General features: G+C 51.4%; 1 protein-coding gene across 1 annotated transcript; it reads right to left on the bottom strand.

Annotated features, from left to right (window-relative positions):
- Positions 1-10,277: 10,277 nt before the first annotated feature.
- On the bottom strand, positions 10,278-11,679 carry LOC116781589 (zinc finger protein 551-like; the record flags this gene model as incomplete). The annotated part of the gene is made up of 1 exon (XM_032677245.1): positions 10,278-11,679. A coding segment is annotated over one exon (921 nt), but the record flags the coding sequence as incomplete, so codon positions are not given.
- Between the last annotated feature and the right edge of the window lie 411 nt (positions 11,680-12,090).

The raw sequence follows: 12,090 nt of genomic DNA, 5'->3' as shown, positions 1-12,090 counted from the left end.
CACACATCAAGAGCTGGGTGTGCAAAGGTCCCTCTCCCAAATTCTCCTGGTCGTCAGGGAAACACTCCCCCAAATCCCTTTGTGTTTCCCACCAGACAAGGGTCACAGCTGGAGGAGTGTTTGTGGAGGGGGATCAGAATTGTCCTGGGCATCAGCGAGGGTCTTTGGAGTGTTGCAAACTGGAGGGTTCCCGAGCTGGGAGAGGCTGCCAGAGGTGTCCCACTGAGAGGGAGGTGCTGGGGAGCTGCCAGGGCCTCCCTCAGCCCCGCTGGGTGTGGGCTCCCAAGGGGACTGGCTTTAGTTATCTGCTGAATTTCCATCCTGGTGTCAGGAATGACTGGAGTTTCCCAAATATTTGAGAATTGTATCCAAACTGTTCCATTTGGGCTGTGATTCAGGCAGGGAATATTCCAAGGCTTTCATGGGATGACTGATTATTCTGTGTTCCCCAGCTGTTCCACTCTGGATTGTTCCCACCTGTATCATCCAGGAGCATCTGGTCCAGTCCAGGGACACTTCACCACACCCTTGGCACATTGCAGGGGCTCTTCATTGCTCAGTTGGTTTGGTCAAGGCTTGTCAGGAGCTCCTGAGATCATACCTATAAGAAGGTTTGGCACAGACTTAGTTGTAATAAGACAAGTGATAATGGTTTTCATCTAAAAAAGAGCAGATTTGAACTAGATAGAAGGAAGAAATTTTTTACACTGAGGGTGGTGAAACACTGGCACAGGTGACCCAGAGAGGTCATAGATGCCCCAGCCTTGGAAACATTCAAGGCCAGGTTAGAAAGGGCTGTGAGCAACCTGATCTAGTTGAAGGTGAACCTGTTCATTGTGGGGGGATTGGACTAGATGTCCTATAAAGGTCCTATATGATTCAAACTATTTAGGATTTTATAGTTCTTTCCTACAGAGCCAAGGCTGACAGGGATCACCCAGGTTTCAGACCCAGCTGAGCATCCCCTTTGATGGCCCAGCTGGCAGCTCTGCTAAAAAGCTGCTGCAAAGAACCTCTAGACCTAAAGGAGCTTTTGTGCTGGGCTCAGCTGCGGCTCTCAGGGCTGGGGGTTAGCTTTTGGCTTCCAGGTGCCCACCAAGGCTCTCTCTCCCTTCTCCTCCTTCTTCTCCACTCCCCTTGGTGCCTGCAGGGTTGTTTCTCCCACATTTCTCTCACTCCTCTCTCAGTTACAGCACCCTGGATTTTATCCTTTCTCCAAAGGGTGATCACACAGGTGCCTCTGGATTTGCTTTTTGGCTCAGCTTTGGGCACTGGCTGGTCCATTTTGGAGCCACCTGAAACTGGCTCTCTCTGACCCAGAGTCAACTCTTGATCTCCTCTTCCTTAAGGAGAACCTGTAGCCCCCTCCCTGCTACCAAACCTGATCCACAGGGTCATTCAAGTGCCCAGGAATACAGGAGGTCATTGATCCCATTATTCTTCAGGTTGGTTAAACAAGACTTTGTCCTCTTCCTGTCCCTGACTGCAGGTTCTTTGTGTCAGAGCAGAGCTGGGCTGGACCTTAGCCGTGCTTTGCTCCAGAGCCTGCTGGGGTGGGGGCAGATGGCAATGGCAGAGGGACTGAGGTGGCCCAAGGAGAGCAAACCCTGCTGTCCCCAGGGCCAGAGAGACATAGGGCTGGGCTGGGCAGCCTGGCAGGACAGGGCTTTTCCTGGATTGAATAACCAAAGAGGGGCCAAGTGCAGCAGCTGCCCTGGGCAGCACAGGGCCTGTGCAGGAAGCCCGTCCCCATTCCCAGCATTTGTGGGACAGGCACCACCCAGGGCTCCTCAGACACATTGGGGGCCTTTGGGGCAGGGAGTGAATCCCAGCCCTGCAGGGACACAAAGGCTGTCCCTTCTCTGCCCAGCCAAGGCCGGGCCAGGCACGAGTCCAAATCCCATCAGCCCAGGCTGTCCACACTTGTTTCCTCCCTCTGCTGGCTCTGTTCTCCCCTAGCATTTCAGCAGCATGTGCTGATCTCCTCAGGGATCAGGCCTGGGATTTTCCCCCTGGGCCTGAGTCCCAGCACGTCCACCCCCAAGGCCGTTGTCAGCAAAGCCTCTGCACAGCCCAGCTCTGGGGGCTTTCAGAGCAGCTTTCCCCACTGCAAGTCTGTTCTTACCCCGGTGCCCCCGCTGAGGGGCTGCAGCCAGACAGGCCCCAATGCCCTGCGTGTGGGGCACAGACAGGAGGAGCTGCAGCCCCAAGTCTCTCTTCATTCCACTTGCAGGCAATAACAGCCCAGGCCTGTTGAGACAGTTCCCAGGTTGCAGGGCTGTGATGGGTTGGGAGAGAAGGTCAAGGAGACACAGGAGAGAAAGAGCAGGAGAGAGGTGTCCTCAGCAGGAAGGAGCTTCTTGGAGCTGTGGAGCTGCTCTAGGGGATGAACAACTTGGGTGAACTTTTGTGGGTGAGGGTGAGAGGAGAGAGTGGTTTGGGTGACATTGTGGAGTGAGACAAAGAGCCCATTCAAGTTGGCGTTGATAACCCTGGAATTCACTGGAAAGGCACCACAACAGGATAGAAAGAGTGCCAGAGGTTTGTGCAGGGTGTTGGTGAAGACAGCCCTTGGGACACAGGCCTTTAGAGCACAGCTGCTCTAAAGGTTGGTGGACAACAGGGAGGCTCATCTGCATCTACTTCTCTCCAAGAGGAACCAAGAGGATGCCATTGTAACAGACCGTAGCGATGGGTATGTATGGTGATTGCCATGGTAACTGACTGTAGTAATGGGAATGTATGATGGTTACCATGATAACTGACCATAGCAATGGGAATGTGTGATGGTTGCCATGATAATCGACTGTAGTAATACAATATATGATGTTTGCCATGGTAGCTGACCGTAGCAATGGGAATGTATGGTGGTTGCCATGGTAACTGACTGTACAAATGGGAATGTATGATGGTTGCCATGGTAACCGACTGTACCAGTGGAAGTATGATGGTTGCCATTGTAACTGACCATAGCAATGGGGTATATTGTGGTTACCACAGTAACTGACCGTGGCAATGGTAACTGACTGTAGCAATGGAACTGTGTAATGGTTGCCATAGTAACTGACCATAGCAAAGGGTGGTATGATGGTTGCCATGGTAACTGACCATAGCAATGGGGTGTATTATGGTTGCCACAGTAACTGACCATGGGAATGAGAATGTATGATGGTTGCCATAGTAACTGACCGTAGCAGTGGGAGGTATGATGGTTGCCATGGTAACTGACAGTGGCAATGAGACTGTATGGTGGTTACCATGGTAACTGACCATACCAATGAGAATGTATGATGGTTGCCATGGTTACCGACTGTACCAGTGGAAGTATGATGGTTGCCCTGGTAACTGACCGTAGCAGTGGGGTGCATGATGGTTGCCATGGAAATTGACCATAGTGACGAGAATGTATGGTGGTTGCCATGGTAACGGACCATAGAAACGAGAGTGTATGATGGTTGCTATGGTAACTGACCGTAACAGTGGGAATGTATGATGGTTGCCATAGTAACCGACCACAGCAATGAGAATGTATGCTGGTTGTTATGGTAACCGACCATAGTAATACAATGTATAAGGTTTGCCAGGGTAAATGTCTGTAGCAGTGGGAGGTGTGATGGTTGCCATTGTAACTGACGGTAGTAATACAATGTATGATGGTTGCCATGGTAACTGACAGTGACAATGAGAATGTATGAGGTTGCCATGGAAACCAACCATAGCAATGGGAATGTATGATGGTCGCCATGGTAACTGACAGTGGCAATGAGAATGTATGGTGGTTGCCAGGGTAACTGACCATAGCAAAGAAAATGTATGATGGTTACCATGGTAACCGACTGTTTCAGTGGAAGTATGATGGTTGCCATGGTAACTGACCATAGCAGCGGGTTGTATGATGGTTGCCACGGAAACTGACCATAGTGACGAGAATGTATGGTGGTTGCCATGGTAACGGACCATAGAAACGGGACTGTCTGATGGTTGCCATGGTAACTGAACATAGCAATGGGAGTGTATGATGGTTGCCATGGTAATGGACCACAGCAGTGGGAGGTATGATGGTTGCCATGGTAATTGACCGTAGCAACAGGAATGCATGATGGTTGTAATGGTAGCTGACTGTAGAAATGGGAATGTATGATGGTTTCCATGGTAACTGATCGTAGCAATGGAAATGTGTAATGGTTGCCATGGTAACTGACCATAATAATGGTAGTGTGTGATGGTTGCCATGGTAAACAACTGTAGCAGTGGGAAGTATGATGGTTACCATCATAACTGATTGTAGCAATGGGAATGCATGATGGTTACCATGGTAACTGACCATAGCAGTGGGAAGTGTGATGGTTGCCATGGTAACTGATCGTAGCAATTGGAAGGTATGATGGTTGCCATGGTAACAGACCCTAGCAATCTGTCCTAGTTGCAGGGGCCAGGACCAGTTTATCACTGTGTGAGTGCAACCAAAACTGTGTATTCTACACCCTCTGTGTCATTTCTGAGGGACTCTTAAGAATGGATCCTTTGCAGCAGCTGCCCAGGGCCGACCTGACACCTCAGGCTACAAGCTGGGTGTGAAAGAACTGTGCAAGGAGTGTTCCTTTGTCTTCACACCCATGACTCAGCTGGGATAACTCCCCTCCATGAAGGCATTAGCACCTTCACCCCCAGCCTGAGGGGTCATCTCTACCAGTGGGCTGCCTTGGACTGGCAGAACAGGCAGCTGCAACACCCAGACCATCAAACACTCCAAAAATACCTCATGACTCACAGAGTTCAATTGCCCATTGTGAAACTCTCTGCCCTGAGGGACAGAACACCTGGACCTGAACAGGTGGACATCCCCACCTGAACCTGAGCACATACACTCTTGGGGTTTGGGAACTTCTGGTACCACTCGTGGGATCGAGAGGAGGAGCAGAACTCCAACAGGACTGCCACTGCCACTCTCCACAGGACATATGTCAAAACGAGCAGATACATTTATTGCATCTGTTAGCTCATTAACTATTAGTAATTATTAGTGATATTGTTCCTGCTGAAAGAGCAAAAATTCAAGAGTGCAGTTGGCTTTAAGTAATTGCATTCTTTAACATGCTCTGCCTTCAAATCAAAGCATACCTAGTGATGGTCAGACAGATGTCTCTGCACTCTCAAAATGTTCAGACAATTTTTAACTCGAATCCTCTCTCCCCTCACCCATAACACAAGAACTGCAGAAACCACAACACCTATTTTGTATGTCCTTATGCTCACATGTGCATATACCTGTCACAATATATTGTCAAATCACAATTGCTATGGATATTATTAATGTGTCAAACTCTGGAGTTTATTAATTGAGACAGGGAAGCAGATATGTTTCTGAATGTTAGTTCTTTCTCTATGTCCACTCAATCCCATACACCTCAAGCCCTGCACTCACACAATATCCTGTGAGTGTTTTAAGAAGGCTTTTAATTGAGCCAAAGAGGAAGAAAAAAATTAGTTTGAATCTTGAACCAGAGCCAAAAAAACATGTGCCCCGATTTCATTGAAATGCATCTACTCTAAGAGGCTTATCTAAACTAATCACTCAAATCAGCTGTAAGAAAGCACATTCAAGAAAGCTCCTTTGGAAAGACTGGGGGGGAGAAATCATCCACAAAAAACCCCAACATTTAACTGACCTAGGAAGCAAGAATTTGGCACAGAATTAATACTGGAGAAAAATGAGACCAGTGAGACATCCCGATCTCAGGAGAACCTGACTGTGCTGGGGAATCAGAGCTTTCCCCCTGGGAAATGAACTCCAGAGTAAACAAGTCCTTCCTCACCAAAAGGCCTGAGCTCCCCTTAACTCATCTCTAGACATCCCTGGAAATAAAAGAGCCTGACCTTGAACCCAAGGGAAACAAAGACAAATTCCACGGCTTTAGCTGGAGCAAGGTTGGCGGGGGGATGTGTCACTCCTCAATGACATCACATGTTCCCCATGACATCACATCCTTCCTGTGACATCACACCTCCCCTATGACATCACATCTTCTCTATGACATCACATCCATCATATGACATCACATCTCTCCTAAGATATCATATAATCCCTGTGACATCACAGCTCTCCTGTGACATCACATCATTCCTGTGACATCACATCTCTCCTATGATGTCACATCGAATATATGAAATCACATCTTTCCTGTCATATCATCCCTGTGACATCACATCCTCCCTGTGACATCACAGCTCCCCTCTGACATCAGAGCTTCCCTGTGACATCACATTATCCCCCCTCTATGACGTCACAAGTATCACATGACAGCACAACCTTCCTGTAACATCACATCTCCCCTGTGACATAAAAGCTGATGTCACAACCATCATATGACATCACATCTCTCCTGCGAGATCATATCATCCCTGTGATGTCACATCCACCCATGTGACTTCACAGATCGCCTATGACATCACACCTGATCTGTGACATCACATCCTCCCCATGTCATCACATCCTTGTTGTGATATCTAGGCTCCTCTATGATGTCACATCCAACATATGTCACCACATCTCCCTTGTGATATCATATTATCCCTGTGATATCACACCCTCCCCGTGACATCGCAGCTCCCCTGTGAGATCACATCCTCCATGACATCACATCCTTCCTGTGACATCACATCTCCCACATTACATTACATATATAGTATGACATCATATTTCTCCTGTGATATCATATCATCCCTGTGACATCACAGCTCCCCTAAGACATCACAGCTCCCCGTGACATCACATCCTCCACTATGGCATTACATCCATCATATGACATCACATCCTTCATGTGACATCAAATCTCCTGTATGACATCACATCCATCATATGACATCACACCTCTCCTGTGATATCATATAATCCCTGTGACATAATGTCCTCCGCTATGACATCACATCCTTCATGTGACATCACATCTCCACTATTACATCACACCTCCCGATGACATCAAAGTTCCTCTGTTACATCACAGCTCCTCTGTGGCACCACACCTGCCCTGTAACATCACATCTCCCCTATGACCTCACATCCATCATATGACATCACACCTCTACTGTGAAATCACATCATCCCTGTGTTGTCATGTCCTCCCCTGTGAAATCATAACTCCTCCGTGACATCACATCTTCCCCGTGACATCACAGCTCTCTTATGATGTCACATCCGTCATATGACATCATGTCTCCCTTGTAACATCGTGTCCTCCCAATGACATCACATCCTTCCTGTGATATCATCTCTCCTCTATGATATCACATTCTCCCCTGTGACATCACGTCCTCCCCTCTGACATCACATCTCCCCTATGACATCACACATGCTCATGACATAACAGTTTTCCTGTGACATCACACCAGTGTTTTGGCCACTGCTGAGCACAGCACCAATACTGGGACATTCCTTCCTTAGCTGAGGGCAAGAGCCTGACAGGGGACCCAAGTAGGCCAGCTGAGCCCAACTGACCCAAGGGACATTGCAGCCCATGGGAGGTCAGCTCAGCTCTAAAAGCTGAGGCAGGGAGCAGGAGAGGGGCATTCATTGTCTGATGGCTGCCTGCTGAGGAACCGTCCCGCGGACCCAAGCCCTGCTCCTCGGGAGTGATCGACCATGGCTGCTCATGGGAAGCAGAGAACAAACCCTGCTCTTTTGCTTTAAATAAACTGTCTAATCTCAACCCATGAGTTGTTTTTTTTTTTTTCCACTTTACTCTCTCCCCTGTCCCGCAGGGAAGGGGAGTGATAGAGCGGCTGGGAGGGCACCTGGTGTCCAGCCAAGGTCAACCCACCACACACCTGAACACTTCCAGAGACTCCACCACCTCCCTGGGCTACTTCTTCCAAGGCCTGAGCACTCTCTCAGTGAAAAAAGGGTTTCTTGAATAACTAATCTGAGCCTCGCCTGATGCAATTTGAGGCCGTTTCCTCTCTTCCTGTCACTAAAGGCTTTGCAGAAGAGACCAACCCCCACCCCACTAAAACCTCCTTTCAGGTCATTGCAGAGAGCAATGAGGTCCCCCCTGAGCCTCCCCTTCTCCAGACTCAACCAGCCCAGTTCCCTCAGCCGTCCCTCAGCAGACATGTTTTCCAGAGCCTTCCCCAGCTCCGTTCCCTTCTCTGGACACGCTCCAGCCCCTCAAGGGCCTTTTTGCACTGAGGGGCCAGAACTGGACACAACACTCCAGGTGGGGCCTCCCCAGTGCCCAGCACAGAGGGGCAATCAGTTCTCTGCTCCTACTGGCCACACTCTTCTCCACAAAGGCCACGATGCCCTTGGCCTTCTTGCCCCCCTGGGCACACTCTGCCTCATATCCAGCTGCTGTCAAGCAGCACCCCCAAGTCCCTTCCTGCTGAGCAGCTCTCCAGCCCCTCTGCCCCCAGCCTGGAGCGTTCCAGGGGGTTGTTGGGAGCCAAGGGCAGGCCCTGACACTTGGCCTTATTAATCCAGCCTCTCCAGATCCCTCTGCAGAGCCTTCCTGCCCTCCAGCACATCCACACTCACACCCAACGTGGTGTCGTCCATGACTTTCCTGAGGGGGCACTCGATCCCCTGGTCCAGATCATCCAGAAAGATGTTAAACAGGAGCAGCCCCAACCCTTAGCCCTTGGGAGCCCCACTAGTGACTGGTCACACCTGGATTTCCTTCCATTCCCCACCACTCCCTGGGCCATCAGCCACTTTGTCACCCAATAAACAGTTCCCCAGGCAAGCCCTGAGCAGCCAGTTTGTGCAGGAGATGCTGGGGGAGATGGTGCCAAAGGCTTTCTGGAATTCCAGGGAGACACATCCCCAGCCTTTCCCTCAGCTGCTGAGTGGGTCCTTTGTCAGAGAAGGAGATGAGGTTGGTCAGGCAGGACCTGCCTTTCCCAACCCCACACTGGCTGGACCTGATCCCCTGGTTGTCCTGCCCGTGCCATGGGATGGCACTGAGGAGGATCTGCTGCATGGACTTCCCTGGTCCTGAGGTCAATGGGACAGACCAGGAGTTGCCCAGATCCTCCTTTTGGCCCTTCCTGGGGATGGGCATCCCATGTGCTTGTTGCCAGTCAGCTGGGACTTGTGCAGTTGTGCAGCACTGCTGGGGAATGAGTGAGAGTGGCTTGGCCAGCTCTTTCTCCAGCTCCCTCAGGACTCTTGGGTGCATCCCATGTGGGCCCAGGCACTTGGAGGGGTCTCATTGGCAGAGCAGGTCACTGACCATTTCCTCCTGCTTTGTGGGGGCTTCACTCAGCTCCCCATCACCAGTTTCCAGCCCTGGGAGCTGGGGATGCTGAGGACAACTGCTTTGGGTGTTAAAGACTGAGGCAAATAAAGCACTAAGTAACCTCCCGGAAAGAAGGACTCCTGGGACACTGCAGGACCTTCTGGAGCCAAAGGAGCCCTGGGACACTATGGAATCTCATGGAATCAAGGCAGCACTGGAACCCTGGGAAAACTCCTGGAATTCAGGGCCCATTGTGACACTGCAGCTCCCCAAGGAACAAAAGGAACCCTGGGATGCTGCGGAAACTCATGAAACCAAGGGACCATTGGGACATTGAGGGGGCTGATGGAATCCATGGAGTCCATTGGGACAATCCAGGGACTCATAAAATCAATGGAATTCTCAGACACTGTCAAACCTCCTGGAACCAAGGGTTCCTGCTGACATGCGTGTCCTCCTGGAACCAAGGGAGCCCGGAGATATTTCTGAACCTCCCAGAATCCAGGGGCAATTGTGACCCTGTAGAACCTCCTGGATTCACGTGGTCCTTGTGAAACTGCAGGCTCTCCTGGAACCCAAGGATTCCTGGAACACTGCAGAGCTCATGGAACCAAGGGGTCACTGTCCCACTGCAGCTCCTTCTGAAGCACAAGGGACCCTGGGACAGTGGGAAATCTCTGAGAATCCAAAGGGCATTTTGGGACTGCAGGGCCTCATGGAACTAAAGGAACCTTTGGAGACTGTGGAAGTTCATGGAATCAAGGGGCCATTGGGACATGTGGGACTTCCTGGAAGCAAAGGAACCCTGAGAATTTTTGTGGGAACAAGTTAAGGCAGCAGCAGCTGCATTCAGTTAATCAGGATCCAAAAGGAGTGTTTTGGCCTTGACTGGTGTTTTCCATCCAGAGAGTGCTGTTTGCCAAAGTGGAAACCACTTGGAACATGGTTGGCATGGTAGCCTGTGTTTTTCTCTGGTGGCTGAACACAGCCAGCACATGAGGCTGAACCACTTTTGTCCCCAAGGTTTTAATGATTGCAAATAAAATCTATTGATAGAAATGAATTTATTTAGGGTTACAAATGATCAGAGAAAAGATCTTCATCACAATTATTTCCTGCACAACAGAAACACTAAAACTAACAGGAGTACAGGATAATACAGGACAGTGCTCTACACTAAAGCAATTGTTGAAGCCATTCTACTCAAGCTGGCACAAAAGCAATAATTCTTAATTAGAGATGGATGGAACTCCCCCAGACCAACGCTCAGGGGGAGGTCTCTGCTCTCAACCTCCAGCAGTGACCCTGGGGGTTCCCCAGCCAAGGCAGGAATCTCCACAAACCCTCCAAGAAGGCTTCTGTTGGAAGAAGCTGCCCCTGGGAAAGGGGACTGGCCCTTTGTGGTTGAAAGGGTTGGACTGACAGTCACTGCACTCCAGGGGTTGCCTCACCATCACGGGGTTCATTCTGGGTGGAAGCAGCGGCCGAAGCTCTTCCCAAAGTTGGGGCACTGGTAGGGCTTCCCTTACCGGTGGGTCCGTTCGTGTCTGGTCAACTTAGAGCTCTGAGTGAAGCTCTTCCCACACTCCCCACACTTGTAGGGCCTCTCCCCGGTGTGGATTCGCCGGTGGGTGACGAGGGTGGAGTTGTGCTTGAAGCCCTTCCCGCAGTCGGTGCAGCGGAAGGGCCTCTCATCCGTGTGTGTCCGTTCATGCGTGAGGAGATGTGAGGTGGTCCGAAACCTCTTCCCACACTGCAAGCACTCATATGGTCGTTCCCCAGTGTGGATGTGCTGGTGTATGCGGAGGCTGGAGCGCTGGTGGAAGCTCTTCCCACATTCCCCACACGTGTAGGGCCGTTCTCCAGTGTGAATGTGCTGGTGTTTGATCAGGTCAGAGCTGTCCCTGAAGGTCTTCCCACATTCCCAACACATGTAGGGTCGTTCCCCAGTGTGGATGCGCTGGTGTCGGATCAGGTAGGACTTCTGCCTGAAGCTTGTCCCACATTCCCCACATGTGTAGGGCTGTTCCCCGGTGTGGATGTGCTGGTGGTTGAGGAGGTTGGAGTTGTACCTGAAGGTCTTTCCACATTCACCACATGTGTAGGGCCAATCCCCAGTGTGGATTTGCTGGTGCCGGATCAGGGTGGAGCTGTCCCTGAAGCTCTTCCCACATTCCCCACACAGGTAGGGCCGTTCCCCAATGTGGATGTGCTGGTGTCGGATCAGGTTGGAGCTGTTCCTGAAGCTCTTCCCACATTCCCCACATGTGTAGGGCCGTTCCCTAGTGTGGATGTGCTGGTGGCTGAGGAGGTGGGTGCTCGTCCTGAAGCTCTTCCCACATTCCAAGCACCTGAAGGGTTTCTCCCTGCTGGGAGGCTGCTCAGGGACCACCAGGTCGGAGCTGCCCCTCAAGCTCTGGCCGCCTTCCCAGCACAGGCTGGCTCTTTCCCCCTCAGAGCACCCTGGGATGGCTTTGGAGCCCCTCCTGCGGGGGGATCTCTGGGCCTTTTCCTCCCCGCTGCCTTCCTGCGCCGGGGAGCCCTTCAAAACGGCCTCTCCCACCAGGGTCTCACGGGGGGATTTGTCCTCCGGGCTCTCCGTCCTCAGCTCGGGGCCTGGGGCAGGAAGCAAGAAGGACAGGGAGGGGATTTGCCTCCGGCCCACAGGGAAGGCCAAGGACATCCCCCCAACTCCGGCCCCGGCAGGACGGCGGCGGCAGCGGGGTTGTCCTGCAGCCGGGGCCATGCTCGGCTGACAGAGCCAGCACAACACCCGCCCAAAGGGCCACTGACTTCCTCCTCACCTGCCTGGGGGGCCCAAGGCATCTTCCTCTTCCTCGCAGCCTCCTCCTCCATC

Source organism: Chiroxiphia lanceolata, assembly GCF_009829145.1.
Source record: "Chiroxiphia lanceolata isolate bChiLan1 chromosome W unlocalized genomic scaffold, bChiLan1.pri scaffold_71_arrow_ctg1, whole genome shotgun sequence".
NCBI classification, from domain to species: domain Eukaryota; kingdom Metazoa; phylum Chordata; class Aves; order Passeriformes; family Pipridae; genus Chiroxiphia; species Chiroxiphia lanceolata.
Note: the sequence above shows the minus strand (reverse complement) of the source record. Positions and strands in the feature narration are given on the sequence as shown.